Source organism: Saccopteryx leptura, chromosome 1 (genome assembly GCF_036850995.1).
Source record: "Saccopteryx leptura isolate mSacLep1 chromosome 1, mSacLep1_pri_phased_curated, whole genome shotgun sequence".
Classification (NCBI taxonomy): Eukaryota; Metazoa; Chordata; class Mammalia; order Chiroptera; family Emballonuridae; genus Saccopteryx; species Saccopteryx leptura.
In genome coordinates this window covers 215,169,267-215,189,809 of record NC_089503.1, presented here as the reverse complement: position 1 = coordinate 215,189,809, position 20,543 = coordinate 215,169,267, and the positions used below count along the sequence as shown (strand labels likewise).

At 41.7% G+C, this 20,543-nt stretch overlaps 1 protein-coding gene across 2 annotated transcripts in view; it reads left to right on the top strand.

Moving 5' to 3' along the window:
* Window positions 1–20,543, top strand: part of SLC10A7 (solute carrier family 10 member 7) — a 233,703-nt gene that overhangs the window by 190,003 nt on the left and 23,157 nt on the right. For both annotated transcript variants that reach the window (XM_066386114.1, XM_066386105.1), the window contains 3 exons: window positions 3,536–3,701; window positions 5,093–5,144; window positions 12,699–12,772. In XM_066386114.1, coding sequence (XP_066242211.1) covers window positions 3,536–3,701; window positions 5,093–5,144; window positions 12,699–12,772 — 292 coding nt within the window. The remainder of the gene's footprint in view (window positions 1–3,535; window positions 3,702–5,092; window positions 5,145–12,698; window positions 12,773–20,543) is intronic.

The following is a 20,543-nucleotide window of genomic DNA, read 5'->3' as shown; positions in this document are numbered from 1 at the left end:
AGAATGAGATGAAGTAATAGAGGGAAAAAATTTCAAAAAGTTAAGTAGATGATGGCTGCTTATTATATCCATTTATTATTGTTGTTTACACCTTTTCCCCAAAGTATACTGTATCATTTTGAATCTACTCAATATTTAAAACAAAATGTTTTAAAAGAACAATGTTTTATAAGTTGGATTTGATTTTAATCCCTGACTATACATTTCAACAGGATATTTATGAAGAAACAAAACACTTTATGAAAATGTATAGATTCGATGGAAGAGAAGATAAAAATTGAAGCGACCTTTGAGAAAAGTTAATTTTTAAATCAGATTGAACATAAAATATTATACATCATATATCCCCCACTCAAAAATCAGTTTATAAATATAAAGATAGAATAGGAGGAAAGCAAGAGAATACCCTGGAAAAAAGAACAGAAACCTTTAAAACGACGGCCATTCCATTTCTTGGTTACCTCCGTACGTGGACAGTCGTCACCTAAGATGTGCCTGTTTCCCAGCTTTCTGTCCTACAGGTCATGCAGTAACTGATATGTGTTTCAGCTTGTTAGAAGTACAGGGATTCAAGTTTCCCTTTCACCTTTCCTGGTGCTTAATTTAAAATAAAGAAATCAAAATGTAGAAGGTGAGAATAAAAAGCTGTGGGCGATTTTTTTCCTTCTTTGTCCATAGGAAAAACCGAACAAGTTCATGAACGTCTGTCACTTAATGTTGAGTGCCTAAGTGTTTCTGAGCCATGAGAGCAAATGAATTAGTATAGATTCTGAAGAAAGACACAACCGGCCACTTCACCAGAATGCCTTTTCCCCTCATCTGAGCTGGATTTTCCCCCAAGAGGGAATTCTGAGGCATCTGTCTGGCTGTGTTGATGGACTGTCTTGAGCCAAGTCTTGTTTCTTATAAGGTTTTAAACATTTCTGTAAGACAAAGAAGTTTGGGGAATTAAAAAATGACAGGGATTCTTGACAAATGAAGAATGATTGTATAAAAAGTGCAAGTGGCTGAACTTTGAGGAGACAGGGTCCCCGGAGCTCAGAGCGGAACCTCGTCTCAGAGGCATGGCCACGCTTCTTCGCCCAGCCGTTTATGAAGCATGTGAACACTTTTCTAGCTGCACAGTGCAAAGACAGCTTCTTTGTGAATTTAATTTTAAAGGAAGATGGAAAAGCTCTATAGAGCTTGGCAAAGTATAAAATGGTTTACTTAGAAAACACAGATAAATATCGCTGTAAGACTAAAAACAGTGAAAGACAATCTGTTTTCCTCTAGGGTTATTGTTTCACTTGTCCGTCTATCCAATTCCCAGTTTCCTAGTTGCTTTCTTTATCAAGATGAAGTGACCAGGTTAAAGCACTGAGGTGTTTAGAAGAAAAGCATTTTCGCTGGGAGGAGCCCGCTCCCCTCGTTACCTGCCGTGTTGAAAGAGTCCTACATACTATGAGCCTCTGAGTACTTTGTAACGAAGGAAGAGATGGTTAGGTTAACCAAGTCAATTGCTGCTTATAAAGCTGATGATTAGAGATTAGTCCTTTTTTTTTAATTGATTGACTTTAGAGAGACAGAGGAAGAGAGGGGGAGAGAGAGAAAGAGAGAGAGAAGCCTTCATTACTGGCCAGGGCTAGATTCGTTTTGGTTTTTAAAATGGCTTTGGCTTCCAAGTTGCATCTCATTTACATGCATTTGTTTCTTCAGTCAGAGAGGGCAATGGTGGTGAGAGAGACACTTCCACTTTTGGAATTAGAGCCATAGGTCCCCTAATCTATTGCAGGTCTTTGTGTTTTTAACCATTTTGTACTGAAACAGGATCGGAGAACAGTGTCAACTTCAATAGCTCCATGTAATTTTCATTTATTTTACTTCCTAAATGAGTTTAATTCTGTTAAATTTGGGCAACCGCCAGGTTTATGTTACCTAACACAATAGATTATGAAATGACCTTTTCTGTGAAGTCCCTCAGTAGCCTTCTAATGAGCGCCCCCCCCCCCGCCCCACTGTGACGTGTGAATGTGGGACCATCGAGGTACCCTGAGCGCTGTTATCCAAAACTTACAATATTCTAATACATCAGTATGTAACACTGTGCGATGGACTGCTCTCACTTCTCTGTACTTCACTACATTTTAACTTGAAAAAAAGAAATGAACACTAGATAATAACTATGGTTTGGGATCACTTCTCAAAAAAAAAACAACAAATAACCCCACAATTTTTTATAAATTCAACTGTAACTTCAATTACAAGATCTACCTTAAAAAAAATGGAAACTTAACCACTATTGATCTGTACATATATGACACTCTTTCTTTTCATTCTACCCCGCCCAAGCTTCAAGGTGTTGGACCTATATTTTTCTTGTACCAACTGGTGAGCTTTATTAACACCATTATTTCACTTCCCAAGTCCTTGAGATCGGAGGAAGTTGATTCAACAGCCATTTGTTCAAAGGTTCTCTTGAGAGTAGTTTATTTTGTTCTTGAGTATCTGTGAAGGTATGCTCCGTTGCAAATTAAGGCTTTTTAGTGACAGAGTAGAAGATGACAGAACCCCGTCAGCCTTGTCAGGAGAAGTTCCCTGACCTCATTACTGCTAATGGATCATGGTAATTCAGCCTGTTGTGAAATCTCATGTTCAATTATGCAGGATAATGAGTGACTCAAAGCTTAATATGTCTCAACCGTAGTCCTTATTATGGGGCTTGTTCGGCTTCTTTCAAAAGTGAAAGGTTTTAAATAGAGTGGTTCAGTCTTATATCCAAATGAAAGTTATTACTAATATTCCGACTGCCCTAATTTAAAATATCTGATTTGGTTTTAAAATACGAGAGGATTGCTTTGTAACCTTATATTTCACTGGTCCTTTTGTCAGAAAGTTGGGGCAGGTTTATTCATTTTTAAGTGTTAATTCTGGGATGCTAAAAGCATGCAAATGGCATTTGTCTTTGGATTCACAAAAACTCGAGCTGTGCAGAGTTTGAATTATTTAAGCTCCCACAACACTTGCACTTTTGCTTTTCAAGCATGAGTTATAATTTAATTAAAAACTTCTGGTGCTTCGCTCACATTTTAAATATTAATATGTTCCATGGATCACTTTCGATTATCTACTGTCTTAAAATTCTTGAAGATGTCAGATTTTTAAGATTCCCAAAGTTGCACTTGGAATTGTCTGTTGAGGCAAAGGGGACTGTGATAATTACACACATCCATTAGGAGGAGCAGAGGAGATAAACTTCGGGGAGGCTTAATGGGCATGTCTCAGTGACAGCTAGCAAAGAGCATTTGGCATGATTAAGAATGGATTTGAGTGCAGTTGAAAACATACTCTCATTACGGACAACAGTGGAAGTTGCACTGCAAATGTCCAATTCCCCAGAAGAAGAGCAGTGTGGCAGAGAAGCATGGAGACCCAGTGTGGCCATCAACCAGATTGCTCTTTCCTTTCTGTCTTTCCGCTGTCAGAATCACTTTGAGATGCCCAGTTTCACTCCCCACCTCTCTGCAAAGGGGCAACCTGTTGATCTCTGTTTCAGATTGTCCGGAGATACATCAAGGACTGGCTGGAAAGAACGAAACCTCCTTTCGGTGCTATCAGCAGCAGCGTGCTCCTCATGATCATCTACACGACCTTCTGTGGCACGTTCTCTAACCCAAATATTGACCTGGATAAATTCAGCCTTGTTGTCGTACTGTTCATCAGTAAGTAGGAAGGCAGGGTGCCTCTGCTATCTCCTCAGCCTCCTCAGTAGCAAACAGAGCAATGTGTATTCTCCTGATTCATTTCGAATATTCATTTGACTAGAAAAGAATTCTTAGTCCTATACTATATGTACTCAGTGACTTGAGCAGTGCACCTGTTTTATAAAAAGGCAGCAGTAATACACTTATGACTAATCTCCTTTGTCTTTTTGTGTCTGATTTACAGTGGTTGATGCCAGGTGAAAGAAACCATAATATCTGTCAAATTCAAATGTTAGACTGAACACTTTTTTTGCCAATTTATATTATTATAATTTAAACTAATCTTATTCTTCACCATGCATTAAAAGTAGGAGTTCTAATATATGACACTTTTATAATAATTGGTTAAAATATGAATATTTATATCATCTTTCTATTAAACTACACCCAAAGTAATATAATTTCATTGTAAGAAGTAGCAGGCTATAAAATGCAAGTACCTGCTAAGCTAAAAAATGCGCTTATATATTTATCTATGTTTCAAATTAAAGGCAGAAGTGAAGGGTTGCTATTGAGACCATATGGCCCTCAAGCCTAAAATACTTTTTATGTGGCCCTTTAAGTAAACTTTACTGATTTCTGCTCCAAACTAAGAGAGTGGGTGTCCCTACTGGGCAGAATCAGTCACAGAAGAGGTCAGTCTAGATTTATAAATCATTTAATATTGGCAGTTTCATACTTTTCAGCCTCTGCCAAGCTACAGGTGGAGCTTAGAACAATATTTTTAAATGTAATAAGTAATTAAAACACTTGTTAACAAAGAAAGAAAGTAAGGAGGGAGGGGGAGGAGAGAGATAAGAAAAAGAAAGAAAGAAAAGGAAGGAAAGAAGGGAGGGAGGAAGGGAGGGAGGGAGAGAGGGAGGGAGGGAGGGAGGAAAGAAAAGAAAAAATAAATATTTTGTTCTATTTATGCTGTAATACCAAAGACAACTTTTCGTAATTATAATGTCAATGAATCTTACGTTATTAACATCAAGATGAGTTATTCCAAAATATTTTTATATCCTCCTGCATTTGGGCTATTTGCTATAAATACTCAAAGGATAAACCAGCTCTCTCTAACTGAACAAATTAAATAACCAGTGTTAAATCAAAGAGGGTTTGAGATTTGCTGTGAGTAGTAGACGTCGTAGATTTTTATCTGGGGATAGCTTCAATAAGAACAGGTTGAGTCCCACTAAAATTTATATGATGTTATCAGTTCGGCAATTTATGCTTGTTTGTTTATTCATTTGTTTGTTTTCTGTTTGAGTCCCTGCAAGTTTCAGATCAAACTAAGCATACCAGTAAATATGCTACAAATACTGCTTTTATGGTACTAATTCGATTCAATTCTTTTTTTTTTCCAGTATTTTCTATTCAGCTGAGTTTTATGCTTTTAACCTTCATCTTTTCAACAAGGTAAGTATTTGGTACTTCCTGTCGTTATTGGTTTTCTAAATGAAGACATGCTCTCCACTTGATTTCCAGGCCACCATACTGCTCTAGTTTTCCTCCTGTCTGCCTGGCCACCACATCTGGCTCCCCCGGCCTCAGGTAGGAGACATTATGAAAGGATCTGTCCCTGGCCTTTGGCCCATCTGTTCACATCGTGTGTGCCGGCGACCTCCTCCATTCTACTGCTTTGAGCTGTCAGCTGACAAGTTTCAAGCCTAGACCTCCCGTTCCAATGCCTGTCTTGAGTTTCATGACTTACCACTTACCATTTGGCTATCGTCACCTGACTGTCTTAATAAGACCTCACACTCAGCATATTCAACATGGAATTAATCCTTTTCCCCAACAGTTGCTCTTCCGCTCATTGGTAATATACTATTAGTGGAACCACCATCCATAGTTACTCAGAGTGGAATCCTTCACATCGTTATTTTTTTTAACAAACTCCTGATCTTACCTCTGTAATATTTTTTGTGTTTCCAAAGCCACTTCCCTAATTCAGGCTCTTGTTGCCTCTTCTCGCTCTAGACTATTGTGATGGGTATCTTACTGTTATTTTCACTTCTAGGCCCAACTCCTTCCTGCATTTCATACTGCTTCCAATAACCCAGGGTTCTGAGCATAGCACTCATGCTTAGAGATCTTCATTGGTCATCCAGTGCCTGCAGAATAAAGTTCACTTTGGGCGCCGAAGGGCAAGGCCAGTTTCACGAGCCACTGCTAGCAAACATGCTGTCTGTGCGTTAGGTTGAGGTACAAGCTTTGCTGTCCCCTAACAGAGCCTCGTACATTCTCACTTCTGTCCTTTCCTAAGGCTATCGCAGTGTTAGCTTGGTCTCCATCCTGTCCTGTCAGGCTAGGGAGGACACAGTATCCTGTCAGTGACTGAAAAGATCTTGAAAACCACAGAATAGCCGTCATGGGGACTGTTAAAGGAGGGACAGTCGTATCACAACTAGTTGGATTAAAATTGAGAGTATTCAGCCCAAAATGACTGGTTTTGAGACCTTCCTGTTGTGCCCTGTTCTGCTTTCACTGACGTTCTGTTGCATGTGGACCTCACCTGGCCCAATGCCAGGCATGCACGTTCTCTGATAAACAACAGAGTATGGAGTGACTGACTGTCAGGGTGTTTTCTTTTCTTTTTTCTTTTTTTTTTTTTTTTTTTTTTCATGCTGAGAGACCTTATCACATCTGGTGATTTTATTGGAGGAATGAAAATTAACCAACATTTATCGAACCCTGCTGTAAGCCAGGCACTGTGCCCGTGTTATTTCTTGTAAGTCTGACAGCCAAGACTATGATACTGTGCACTTTGGTTGCTGCTTCGCAGATGAGGACCCACACCGACAGCAGTTTAGTAACTTCGCCAAAATCAGCTGGCAAACAGCACACCTAGGATTGAAATCCCTTTCCATTTGACATTTCCGGAAGCACGGACCCAGGCCTTCTCTATTGCACGAAACTACTTCAATTACTTTTTCATGTTCATAATGCTTGTTTTTGGTCAGGGAATTTGTAGAGAATGTTTAACTGGATTCTTCGAGTTCACACAGAAACACGAAGATACCAAGAGTTGGAACTAAGGCTCATCGGTTTATATGCTGTTGAAATTAATTTTCTTTTCCTCCCTTTTGTTCCTTCCTACTTAAAACTGGTGAAACTGGCCTGTGGAATTTTTTTTTTCATCTTTTTCATACCATTTCAGTATAAAACCAATCCAAATATCAAGACGCAAAAATCTCAGCATGGAAATCAGTCTCTTTTGTACAGCAAGCCACTGACCTCCGATAATGACAGGTTAGCATAAACCAGGAGAGAGCCCGCCTAGAAAATCCAGCTTCCCTGCCACACTACTACCTGGTTCACGTTTCTTACATTGACTGACCCGACACATTGCCCTGCTGGGGTCTGGCGTGTGAACCTCTTCTACTTTGAATATTTAAAATACATTTGAGAGCTGTTATTGTGTTCTCATTTCTCTGTCTCTGGAATGTTTAGGTTATACATTCCAACTCTGGAGTCAAATGGACTTGAATTTTAATCGCGCTTAATAACTTTGTTACTTTTGTCAGTTTCCTTGTTTATAAAATGGAGACAGTAGGAGTTCCTATCTCATAGGGTCACTGGAGAATTAAGTAATATGCACTGAAAGCCCACAGCTTAATACCTGGCAAATAGTAAGTGATCAATAAACGTTAGCTACTGCAGAATATTTATTATATCAAAATAGTTTACATTATTTCAAGACCTAATTATGGAAGAGAGGGAATTAAGCACTTCTAGCTTTGTGATACATTCTTTTTGACGTTTCTGTGTCACAGTTGCCAGGAAATGAGAGTTGATTCATCAAACCAGGAGTCAGCCATCCATAGTGACCTATACTTTCTACAACTTTGGGAAGCTGTCAAAGTTGAAAAAGCTTAGGGAAAAAAAACAGTAATTGGGAGTCTTTTAAAAAATATATAAAAGACAGTTTGATAAGCAGATAACAGAGTAATAGAACCCTAGAATGTCACTAGAGTGACAAAAGAAACCATTAACAAGGGAAAAGGAAAAAACCACAAATATTCAAATATTTGTGTAGGTCTTTTACTCCTTATCAGAACACTTTTAATCAGATGTCTCGATGGGCCTCTCACCGGAGCCCTGGGAGAGGGAGGTAGGGAGCCCGCAGTGGGGAGAGAAGGAGGGTGAAGCTGTGATTGATGACAAGTCTCTCACCATTTCAGAGAGGAGGCGACCAAGCCACAGAGCTCTGGGGAACTTAGTGGTCGTGTCCTAAAATGAGTGAAGACAAAACGGGAGTCCAGAGGTTAACAAAGGAGAGCCCTGCGCATGGAAGTTTCTGCCTTTAAAAACTGCGGCTCTGACGCCTCTCCCCCCCCCCCCCCCCGGGCTCTCTGCTCCACATTCTGCGATCCCACTAGAAAAACCTCCTGACATGTTTTCCTTTGTGGGGAACCGCAGAGGAAGGCGAAATAAACATTATGTGCAAAACCCTGATTGAAAGCTTTGTCAGAGAGAATAAAAGACCAGTTGGGAAGGAAAGGAAATAAACATCTCGAGGGAAGCCGAAGTGATCAAAAGAATCATGAAAACAGGATAAAAAGAAATTCAATATTAAAAAGAGATAAGTTAGAATTAGAAAATAGTAATGTGGTTCCTTTCCAAAAAATAAAAAATGGGAGCAGACACAATAGGGATGCTAATCAGTGAAAATAATTATAGTCATTACTATTTAAATACAATGTACAGCTCTCTTTGTTTTTTCTCTGTCCTGTCATGACTTTCTCCCATTAAGCCCTCCCTTGAGAGTAGGGCCCAGGGAAGGTTATTCAACGAGACAGCCGCTCCCATCCACTAAATTTGGTGGTGGTTTTTGTTCTCCGTGTTTTTGTTTGTTTGTTTTTAATAATTTCCTCCTGAGAGGCAAACTTATCTCCGAGATGTAGAGCAGCCTACTTAGTAGTTGTGACTTGAAGGAAGTTGTTTAACCCTCTTTGTGCTCCGAGCTCCCTTTGTGGAAAAAGCAAGACAATAATACTACCCACCTTACAAGACTGTTCAGAGGAGGAAGGAGCAGGGGGCAGCGAAGTGCATAGAAAATAACCACTGTTTCCCGCGGTGGCCGGTCACTCCCATCAGCACCACCCTCCTCGTGAATGCAGGGCCGAGTGAGCATCCGAGATCCAGGATGTGAAGTAGTCTGTTCCTTTAGAGACAGAGTACAAGTTGACCCTGTTCAAGGGGAATACTGTTTTGACCTTAAACATTCCATTTTTATTTACCAAGCCTCCCTCCCGGCTGACAGACTGTGTCAATAGAACTATGGGGAAGTGTTTCAACTCAGCCCAGGCCAGCAGCCTCCCAGAGGGGGGTAGCCTCGGTCTCCTCACCGGAACAGGGGCCACGTAAGCATGTCTATGCAAATGTCCTCTGAAGCCACACCGTGTGTGCTGCTGTCGCCAGCAGCAGATAGCACCAGGTTAAATCCGAGCCTTCTCCGCCAGAGAGATTTGGGCTCCTTGGAAATGCGCTACCATCTGGAAAAGAGCAGATAGGAAGCAGAACAGAGTTCACCAGAGGGAACGGTGCTGCCGGACCCTCTTGGAAGAAAAACCCAGCTGCACGAATCCAGATGCAGGAGCCATGAGTTACCAACAAGGGCAGCCAAGGACTAAAAAGAAGGACCCGGGTCGTGCTGGGAGCCCGCGAGCCCTGCTGGAAAACAGCTTGAGCTAGCCCAGCGGGTTAAACTTCGTGTCCTGCAATCACCGGGGGCATCCATCCCTGTACGGGTTTCTTATTCATTGTGAATTGCGTGTATATCATATTCCCCGGTCTGCCTACTCCAAGCTTCTAATTTCTTAAGGTTCCCAGGCCTCGGGGTTACCTCCGATCCTCTATGGATGAATGAAGTGCCTAACATTTTACAAAGAAAGTAGTCTCTAATATAACTTGCCTCCACTTTCCCATGGCTGTGTTTCAGTCACCTTGTCTTTGTTTGTTCCCAGCTGACAGACAGGAGGGAGCATCCCCTTGTAGGCTGACCCCCTCGGCCTTGTCCCCTGGGCCTTGTCTCCTGGGCCTCGTCCCCTGGGCCTCTTTCAGGGCTGGCCTCACCCGTTTCTCCCTGCTGCGTCTCCACTCTCTGGGTGAGCGTGAATCTCCGATGACCCTTTTCTTCTCTTCACCGGATTTCTTGAATGCACCGTTCCCTCTCACGACTGCCAGTTCAGTGCACTCGACCATCAGCCCCTGGGCCTCCTCCCCAGGGTGCCGTGGGCCTCGCCCACTCCGTTTCTAGTGACGCCTGGCTGCCTTTCTCAGTCCTGAATGCCCAGAGCTGCTCGTTTCTCTTTACTCTCTCCTCCTTTGACAAAGCCACAGAAACAGTAAAATAATAGCATGCGATGTGCCAGATTCTCAACAAGCACTGGCATTTATCGTGACAATGACCCTCAGAGGCAGGCAGATTATTCCCGTTTCATACACAAGCAGAAGGATGGCCCGGGTATAAATTCTGGTGCATCTGCCCAGAAGCCTGTGCTCCCAAGTTGTTGGGAGGGGGCATGCCATTCACAGAGATCAGCACCTGACCAGTTCTTTTGATTCTGTCTTCAGGTCTCTCACACCATCTCCTGCCCATGCGGTGATTCTTTCTGCCTTACCCCCTCATCCCCACTGTGCTGGGGAATCGCTCCTCTTTACCCTCGTCGTCCCTCTTATCACGTCCACACTCCTTGTCACAAGCCGGTGTCCCTGCGCACAGTCAGCTGGAAGGATCTGCTCTTGGCCCACCGTCCCCCACACGCCCTGCACTCCCATCCTTCAGTTTCAAGGTCCCCGACATAATACACGTCTGCTCTGCAGTCATACCCTGCTCCCCTGCCAAGCTTGAGATAATCCTGCTTTTCAGTGCCCAAGCTCTCTCTCCCTCTCTCTCTCTCTCATTGTCCATCTCCTTCCCCTTTGTGGCATATATATGTATCACCCATCTTCCTGTCCTCTGTGCGCTTACGGGGCCTCACGTAGCTCCCTTTACATCAGGCCTACACGATGAGTGGAGGGATCAGGCAGTGGGTCAGCCATGCAGTAGTACAATGTTTACAAGTCAAGAGGGGTGTCACGGTATAAACATGAAAGTGATAGGCAGGGACGGTTGGGCAGGCGCTCTGGTTGTCCTCAAGCGATGCACATCCACAGAGAAGTCCCAACTGAGTGAGACACCAGAAATGCAGTTTGGAAAGTTGTTGTCAGAAAAAGAGCTGGAGGTCGGACTGTTGAGGGAGCAGGAGCATATGCACCTTTCAGAGGAGAGAGACCAAAGGGTGTGAAATACTCTCTTACATGTATGGGCAAGAGGAGGGGAGGGGCATGAGGAGGGGGTGGGGGGAGGGGCATGAGGAGGTGGCAAGGGAAGGGCCCTTCCCCTCTCCAGGAAGCATATAACAGAACAGCACGTGGGGATGCATGTAGGGCAGATTTCTCTCCCAATGAAAGTTATATATGAGGCTGGCATTACTAAGGGAAATTCTGGGGTCTTGTTCTTCAGTGATCGTTAAAAATTGAATAGATTGTTGTAGCTGCAACTCTATATATACATGTAGTTCGGTTCCCATTTGCTGACTCTTGTTTGAGTTCAGGGCTGGGAGTGAATAGACTTGCAGTGTCTTCAAACCCTGATTCTGCAGGAAGGAATCGTTTTTAATACCACGGACACAAGAGTAATAATTACATTTCTAACCCTTGTCCTGGGTCTCTGAATCTTTATAGTCTAAAATAGGAAATCTGAATATGATATTCACCAATATTGACCACCATAACATATAATGGCTTTCCACCAAGTGAGATTTCTTTATATATTTATTTATCTATTTACTTATTTATGTATTTTTGCTTAACTGTTCTATAGCAATGGTAGAACATAGCAGTGAGAGCATAAACCCAGCCCTGACCAGTTGACTCAGTGGTAGAGTATTAACCTGGCATGTGGAAGTCCTGGGTTCAATTCCCAGCCAGGGCACACAGGAGAAGCACCCATCTGTTTCTCCACCCTCCCCCTCTCCTTCCTCTCTGTCTCTCTCTTCCCCTCCCACAGCCAAGCCTCTATTGGAGCAAAGTTGGCCTGGGCACTGGGGATGGCTCTGTGGCCTCTGCCTCAGGCACTAGAATGGCTCTGGTTGCAGCGGAGCAACACCCCAGATGGGAAGAGCATTGCCCCTTGGTGGGCATGCTGGGTGGATCCCGGTCAGGCACATACGGGAGTTTGTCTCTCTGCCTCCCCGCTTCTCACTTCTGAAAAATAAAAAATAAAAAAAAAAAAGAGCATAAACCCGCAGGAGCCCGACTTGATGTGAATCCTGGCTCTGTCCCTTACTCGCTGCCGGGCCCTGGGTAACTTAGGCAACCTCTCTGTGCCTCAGGTTCCACAACTATAAATAGGAATATTGCCTCACCCATGTTATAGAATCATTATTCTTATATGCAGAGACCTTAGATAAGGTCTTGATATATGGTCACTACTGAAAAATGATAATTCTTTTTTCTTTTTACAAAAACACACGATGTCAAATCTTTGTTCATACTGTGCAATTTTTCAAAAGGGTGTGTTTGCTACCAAAAGTCTATGTTGCTCCTTGAGTGAGCGGCTTTGGAGATACACGGACTCTTTCGAGCTACTAGGTCAGTGTCAAGCGATGGCCTGGCGACAGGCTAGCACTCCTGGCTGCACGGTTTCCGTCCAGGCCAGCACCGCAGGCGGGTTACCTATGTGGTCCTAGGAGACCTCCGCCACCACGCATTTTTGAAACTGTCTCCTTTTCAAAGATAAATGACTCAGAAATGATTCTCTGAGAAAAAAATTCAGACACTTCTGTACTTTTGGGCATAGAATTCTGTCACCAGGATTGATTAAAGGGATGTTAACATGAAGGTAGGTAGTACATCTGATTTAGGATATGTTAATCAGGCTTTTAATGAAAGTATTCGTAAAGCACTTCTTTTCGCCCCCAGGAATAATTCGGGTTTCACACCAGCAGACACTGTGGCTATCATCTTCTGTTCTACACACAAATCCCTCACTCTGGGTAAGTGATTCACAGACAAACAGATTCAATATTACCCTCAGATAGTTACATCTTATGTTTTTGAAAGTTAAGCAACTCTTCAAATTAAATGAAATGGGGTGTTGTCCACCCTGTTAAAGAACAATAGCCAAGTGAGAATGGTTTCTTGCCTTGAAATACCTTTATATGATTGAACCAACTTTTGACGGCCTAAATGAAATAATATAGGATCTAGCTAATTTTCAATGTAAAATGCTAATGCTGAAAGCTGGGGGTGGGAGAATACAATCGACATAAACTTGGCTTTGAAAGGCCTTGAAAAATGTTAAATTTTGGAAGATTAGAGCAAGGTGGAAATAATGTTATTTCTCTAATTTGATATTGATATTAGTTTGAAGTGCAAAGAAATACAGCATTATTATTATTAACTCAATCTGATTAACACCTAAAGTGAAATAAGTATTTATTTAATGGAAAAAAATTAAACCAAGAAGAAAAAAATGCTGTTTTCTACTTACTTTATACAGTTTAGTGGCATTATCCAACAATGTGTCTAGACATCCAGAATCCATGTTTTCAGTGGTTAAAAGTCATTAAGTAATTAGAAACTGTATTGAAATATACATCATTCACAAGTTTCTTGGGCTAGTGGGCATATTGTGGTAAAAACTCGTAATAAAAATTCCTTTACATTTTGGCATGTGACTCACTGAAAAGAGTGAAGAATCATGACACTGTTGTAGTCCGCTCAGTGCTGTTAAAGAGGTTCAGCCTGAAACTAACAATGTTTCTACTAACCCCACACAATTTGTCTGGTAGAATCTATTGTTATTCTTGCCAAGTTTGGAAAATGGAAATTGGACAAATTCTTTAAGGAGCAGTTGCTATCTGGGGCTTCAGCTTATTTGAATAAATTATATCTATACACATAAAATATAGATAGATAGATGATAGATAGATAGATAGATAGATAGATAGATAGATAGATAGACACTGTTCATGCATTGCATTATGTTTGGTAAGTTTTTTTTATAATTGTCATCAAATTGAAGTTGAAAGAGCTTGAAAGCCACGTTCCAATCCTGATTTTATGACCTGGGACAAATCACTTAACTCCCTGAACCTTAGCTTTCTCATCTATAAAATGGGGCACTATAATACTCACCTGGTAAGGTGACTGTAAGAATAAAGTTGTTAAGTTCCTAGTGCAGTACTGATGCATAGTCGGCAGGCCAAGCCGGAATGTGTGCAGTATTTCACTGAACATGCATTGCTGTGACTCAGTGAGGTGCCCCACCAAAAGGGCACAGTGTGATGCCAGGCACACAGCCAGCACTTTCAGCAGTAGCTGCTATTATTATTGTTACTAGATATTTTTAACTATATTAGTTATGACTGTGTTACCATTGCCAGGGTTCCAGTCTCCCGTCCCATAGATTTTTCTGTAACAAGTGTGGCTTAATCGTTGACCTCAAAGAAGTCATCTTACACTTTTTCCCCCATGTAGTTATTATGATGTGATGTCTGGATTTCCAGTCTCCCAAAAAAGTAAGGAGCTGTCATAAAGGTAGGGAGCCCAGAGGCGGGTGCCACCAGACGCCTCGGAAGTCCTGACTCAGGCGTCCAATGCGCCTGTGTCCTTAGACAGATGCTGAGCCACAGCTGCACCAAATGCACCTGGGCATTTCTGCAGGGGGCTTTCAAACTCAACCCACCCAGGGGGGTTGCTTCTGTCAGGAAAGCCAAAATGGACTTCCTGGTTTCGCCACGATGTTCCTCCTTGTGAGAGCTACCGTGCAGAACAAAGAACCCGACCCAAATCGCGCTGCAGCACGGCCAGCGTTCTCTCCTCTCCTGTGAGCAAAACACCTGTTCGCGCCTCCTTTTGGTCTTTTCTTTTTTCTTGATCCCAAAGCCACACTCTTTCGTTCTTGATGCTTTCTGAAAGCTAATTTTCAGACAAACAGATGGGTGCTCTGAACACCAATGATTTAACTGTTTTGTTCAAAAGGATTGGGTGAGCTTGGGTTTTGTTGGCTTTTGTAGTGTTCTCTCATGGAATATGCACTTAGTCTCCAGTGTGAGAGTCATGTGATGACCTAGGTAACCACGTGGTGTAAATTCTGTCACTTCTGTAACATGACAGACTTACTCTCTCTTAGCGCCATAAAACCTGGGTACTCCTCCTGACTCTCCCCCTGGTGACTCCCCAGGCCTCCATTGCCTTAATTCATAGATTAGGGACTTTCAGTTCCAACTCAACTAGTTCACCACATCACAGTCACACCTGGCTCCCCTCCTGCGGTCCCCGAGCTAGCACTTATGCAAAGGGCTTATCTGCTGCTTCCCTTGTCCCAGAGAGGTGGCATGGATATCCTTTGTCCCAAAAGCACCCTTATTTTCATGTATAGCAAGGGGTGCTTGGATCCTATTGCAGAATGGCCTTGTTAAACCCTATGAATTTACTGTATCAGTTTTCACAAGATCCAATACCTGTTTTCCTCTACTGGTGACCTCACATCACTGGGACAGAGGATATGATGTATCCCACTACCGACCTAATGTAGCTTCTGATCTGCATGGACAAGATTCTCCTAATGCAGCTTCTAGTCTGCATAGAAATGAAAGAACATCACACAATGTGTGTTGAATTCATATTTCAGAAAGAAGGAGAAAACTCCAGAGAATTTCACTTGGAGTTACACTTTCTTTCAGCTCTTACACACAGATGAAATACAACAGATACTTAGAAAATATATCTATCCCTTTTGTAATCACTGTTATAGTTTTATTCTAGTAATTTCTTCTAGTGATTTTGGTTTTACACACACACACACACACACACACTCACACACACATCTCAAACAGAATACTTATGAAATACCATTCATTATTATATCCAGTATTTGTATTTAAGAATAAATCATTGCAGGCCAAATGGTACCCATGTAACTACAGAACCAAAGATGAAAATTCCTGCTTGAGAAGCCTCCTGAATATCCTCTTGTACATACACTTTCAATATATTTTATTGTTCTTGTTGTTGCCCTGTCTCAATCTCTTCCATGGACCGGCACTACGCACATGCTGAATTTGATTCATTGCTTTTATTAGGGCATTTGCCATTGATTGATTAGTACTCCGTATTAGTACTTTTTCTATTGATTGATTGCAGATGAAGTGACTATTTGACCTTTAATTATGAGGCTTCCTATTGAAAATGACATTGAGCTATGGCTTCACATAATCCATCTGGAAAGCCTGACATGATGCCATTCCCTGGAGTTCGTTCAGGGAGTGCAGAACCATCACTGTGTTTTATCTGAGACAACACCACCGGGCCTGTGTGCTGGGCGGCCCTGGCTCAGCTCAGGGCCCGAGGTCATTTTATACTTTGTCGAGGCAGCATCCCTTGCCGTGGGTTACTGGAAAAGCCATGAACTCTCCCAAAGTAATCTCCAGCTTGATGCTGATATTCAGATAATAAAGAGAAGATATTTTACATAGCAGAGGTTGAAGAAAAGACAGCTTGTACACTAATTAACAATGGCTCAGTGCACAGTGGGTCAATAGATCTCATCAAGAAAAAAATTCAATCCGAGATACCCTATGGAATTAGTGTTTTGCTTTTATTTTGTCTGTTTTTTTCTCTGGAGTATTCTAAGCACTTTGCTTATCTAGACTCCTGTTAGATGCAGAAAAGTTTCTTACTATGCCTAGAAAGAGAATGCTTCAGGATGTTGGAGATCCTTAAGTTGAGTGTTTGTTTATGTTAGTTTTCAGTGTTTTAAATAGTGGAGTGAAAGCATATACTATGAGCACGTGTCAGCTGACTATTGGCAATCAGCTGTGAGAGTCCCGCTTGTTTCCCAGAGTCCACTATGTGTCCTACCACTTATAGACTTTGTGTAGGAAGGCCAATCGAGCAGCTATTCCTCCCGACATTTATGCTTCATTGTGAGTCTGTAGCTGAACCGTGACCAGAAACTATGCATTAAGCAAAAAGAATATCGCTTTTGTGTAAATATCAGATTCTGGAAAGAGTAGAAAGAATGCAGACCTTATTCTAGTCAGGATTTAAGTTCCAATTCTCTCACCAAAAGCAGGAACACATCACTTACCTGTTGTCAGCCTCAATTTCCTCAGCTGTAAAATGGGCAGATGGACCAGACAGCACTCGAGATTCCTTCCAGTTTTAGGTTTCCAAGTCTGTGCTCGGGGGCTGATATCTCTGCTCTGTAAGACAGCAGTTTCCCTGCTGCATGTGAAAAGGAAACAAGTTCTTGAAAGAAACAGTTCTATGAATAATGATACAATATTACAGGAGAGGAAATATGACTGTTGCTTCTTCCTAAAGAGATTTAAAAAATATCATCACACTCTCCAAAGGTTTCCATAGAAGAAACAAAATCCAGAAAGGCTCTTGTTTTCTATTTTACTTGGAAGCGTTTCAAGAATGCCAAAGGATTATGGGTAACTTGGGCTGAAAGGATCATTTAGTACCATCTTGAGAGGAAATGGAACTGAGATGTGAAAGTTGTCAATTTTTTTTCTTTTCTCTTAAAGCTTATCTGTGATTCCACTTAGCACATGAAGACTATTTTCTTAATATAACTACCCTTCCTACAGTTGGGAAGCACCTTGTAAAAGAACTTAACCCATTAAAGCCGTAGTACCTGAACCACTAAGTCATGTTACCTGAACCAGGTAGGACAGGGGTCAGGAAACTTTTTGGCTGAGAGAGCCGTGAACGCCACATATTTTAAAATGTAATTCAATGAGAGCCATACAACGACCCGTGTACGTTACTCATTATCCAATAAAGATTTGGAGTTGTCCCGGAGGACAACTGTGATTGGCTCCAGCCATCCACAACCATGAACATGAGTGGTAGGAAATGAATGGATTGTAATACATGAGAATGTTTTGTATTTTTAACATTATTTTTTTTATTAAAGATTTGTCTGCGAGCCAGATGCAGCCATCAAAAGAGCCACATCTGGCTCGTGAGCCATAGGTTCTCGACCCCTGAGGTAGGATATTAGCAAGTCAGTAATTATTATCTTATTTTGCGTACAAAGACATGAAAGCATAGGGAAAAAATATAGGAATTTTCTCAGATCATGTAGAGACTGGACTTTTGGCTTCTAAACTTCCAAAACCACATTGGATAATAAGATACAAAAGCACCAAGAAGACCCAGAATGGCTGTACTGATTCCAAGGATTGTGACTGTGTGATCTCAGCATGGGTTTCTAGTGTATTCTCAATTGTTTAACAAAGGAAACTACTTCTGATGACGTTGCTGGTTGTAAGATAGTGTTAAAGTACTTATTATCTGTCATTGTTTGCATAAACACAGATTTCCAAGTGGCCCAGTCACAATGGGGCATTCATTCCTTTTATTTTCTTTATTAACAAAAGGTTATATTCTATTTAAAGTGAGTCTGTCTGCATGCCATTCTTGCTCACTGAGAGTCGCACTGCTGTTTGACAATAAACTGATAAAGTGGAACTGGGTGGAAATCCGGGTGAAGACAGAAAAGAGGTGTGTCTCGGGGCAGAGCTGTAAATGTTTGTCCTGCACTCGCCCCTGGAGCTGCAGCTCCATAAGGGAAGGCAATGTGGGGAACCCTGCATGCGACAGGTTCTGAAAGAGGCCCCTGAAATTAAAGACCCAGAAGATTTAACTACCATGCTAGGGAAAAATAGGGGAGTGTCTGTCATTTTGTGCTATTTTCTGATCCTCGTAAAGAGAGAATGTAAGTCCTCTAACAAAATGATATGCTTATGTTCCTCAGAGGTTTTTGGACTATTTTGTTTTGCTTTTGATTCTGAATTTGATGACTGAACATCATTGCTCCTACAGCGAGACTTTGCGATAAAACTTGAGGCAGTCTCCAGGTCCCAGGCAGCGAGTCTGTCATTAAAGACAATAAGACCTCCATGAGGGACCTCCAGGCTGGCTGGTCCCAGGTACCATTCATCTTAATGATATGTTGGGAAATGTTCACCTGGACAACCATGGAGCCGACACCCCGCACTTCTCATCTACGTTTTCTGTGCCAGGGATTTTCAAATGTTTTTTAACCACAGGCTACAGTTAAAATATATATCGTACAGTGAGTCCATTATACATTTATTTGCATGTGTGTAAGTTTTACAGAACATTCGCTCTTACTTAAGTAAGACATTCTGTATTCACTCCAAGTGCTATTATAGATTGAACTGATTTTGCAACTCATCAATGGGTCATACTCCAAAGTCTGGAAAATATTACTTTATATTTTCCTTGGTGAGATTTTTATCCTCTTCCTAAAATAGCTACCATGTAGGCCAGGGGTCCTCAAACTTTTTACACAGGGGCCAGTTCACTGTCTCTCAGACCATTGGAGGGCCGGACTATAAAAAAAACTATGAACAAATTCCTATGCACACTGCACATATCTTATTTTAAAGTAAAAAAACAAAACGGGAACAAATACAATATTTAAAATAAAGAACAAGTAAATTTAAATCAACAAACTGACCAATATTTCAATAGGAACTATGCTCCTCTCACCGACCACCAATGAAAGAGGTGCCCCTTCCAGAAGTGGGGCGGGGGCCGGATAAATGGCCTCAGGGGGCCGCATGTGGCCCGCGGGCCGTAGTTTGGGGACCCCTGATGTAGGCTTTGGCTTCTGCTGGCCCTATTTTACTGAACTTTAACCCAAATTTCTGATACCATGAAGGAACCGAGATAAATTATCAGAATAATTCTTGATGAGCGGTAATAATACATGCTCATCTACATTATTAATTTGGCTTCTGTAACAGAGTTTCTATACCTTTTATTTAATTTTTAAATTGTTTCTCTATTATGTTTTCAATGGTAGTAATAATAATAACAACAGCTAACATTAACTGAGTACTTGTAGAGCAAACACTGTGCTAGGTGCTTATTACATGAAATAACTTACTTGAAAATATGTACTTCTGTGCTGACAGTGTGGTGTTATGATTGTACTAGTCAGTGTAGACGTCAGCGCCAGAGACAGACAGTCCTGAATGGAAAATCCTCACTGGTGTATTCCGCTGCTGCTTTATCAGTAAGAAAATCCTCAGAGCAGTTACAACCAATGCTTTTGTTATCTTTAGCTCCATCAGCCCAACAGCTGACAGTGCTAATTAGCATAATGAATTCAGAAATAGGTTTTTATTGACAAAATTACTGACCTGTTAGTTTCCAGGATAAATGTAATAAATAGACTCACCCATATATAGACTGTCCAAGAACTTTAGAGCCACTTCCCACTTGCTCAAAGAATCTAGCAAATTCCATAGTCCGCATAGGAAATGCTCAGGGCTGTGCTGGATGCTAGATTCCTGCAGGGGTTTGTGCCCCGTGGCAGTTAGGAGGATGAGCGGTGGCCTGAGGCTGACTGGAAGGTCACTGAACCTGCTCCAGATGGTGCTGTGCCTGCTTGGGGAGACCTTCCCCTGCTCCCTGAGAGTCGGGGCGCTTGGAGGGCAGAGCTGGGGCTCGAGGTTACAAGGTTCGGTTGCTTCAACTATTTTTGCACTTGACTGCTAACGCACATTGAATTGAAAAAGATTCAAAGTCACCTGAATAACTTCAGTGACAAAAAAGTTGATCTGTGTTCTGACATTTTTATAATGAGCATGTTTTATAAAATATTTCATTTTCCATTAAACATTTATTTGAAACATAAACAATAATAATATAAATCAAGCATATAGAAAAGAGTAAAAACAGTAATATAGCACACCTAGGCACTTCCCATCAGTA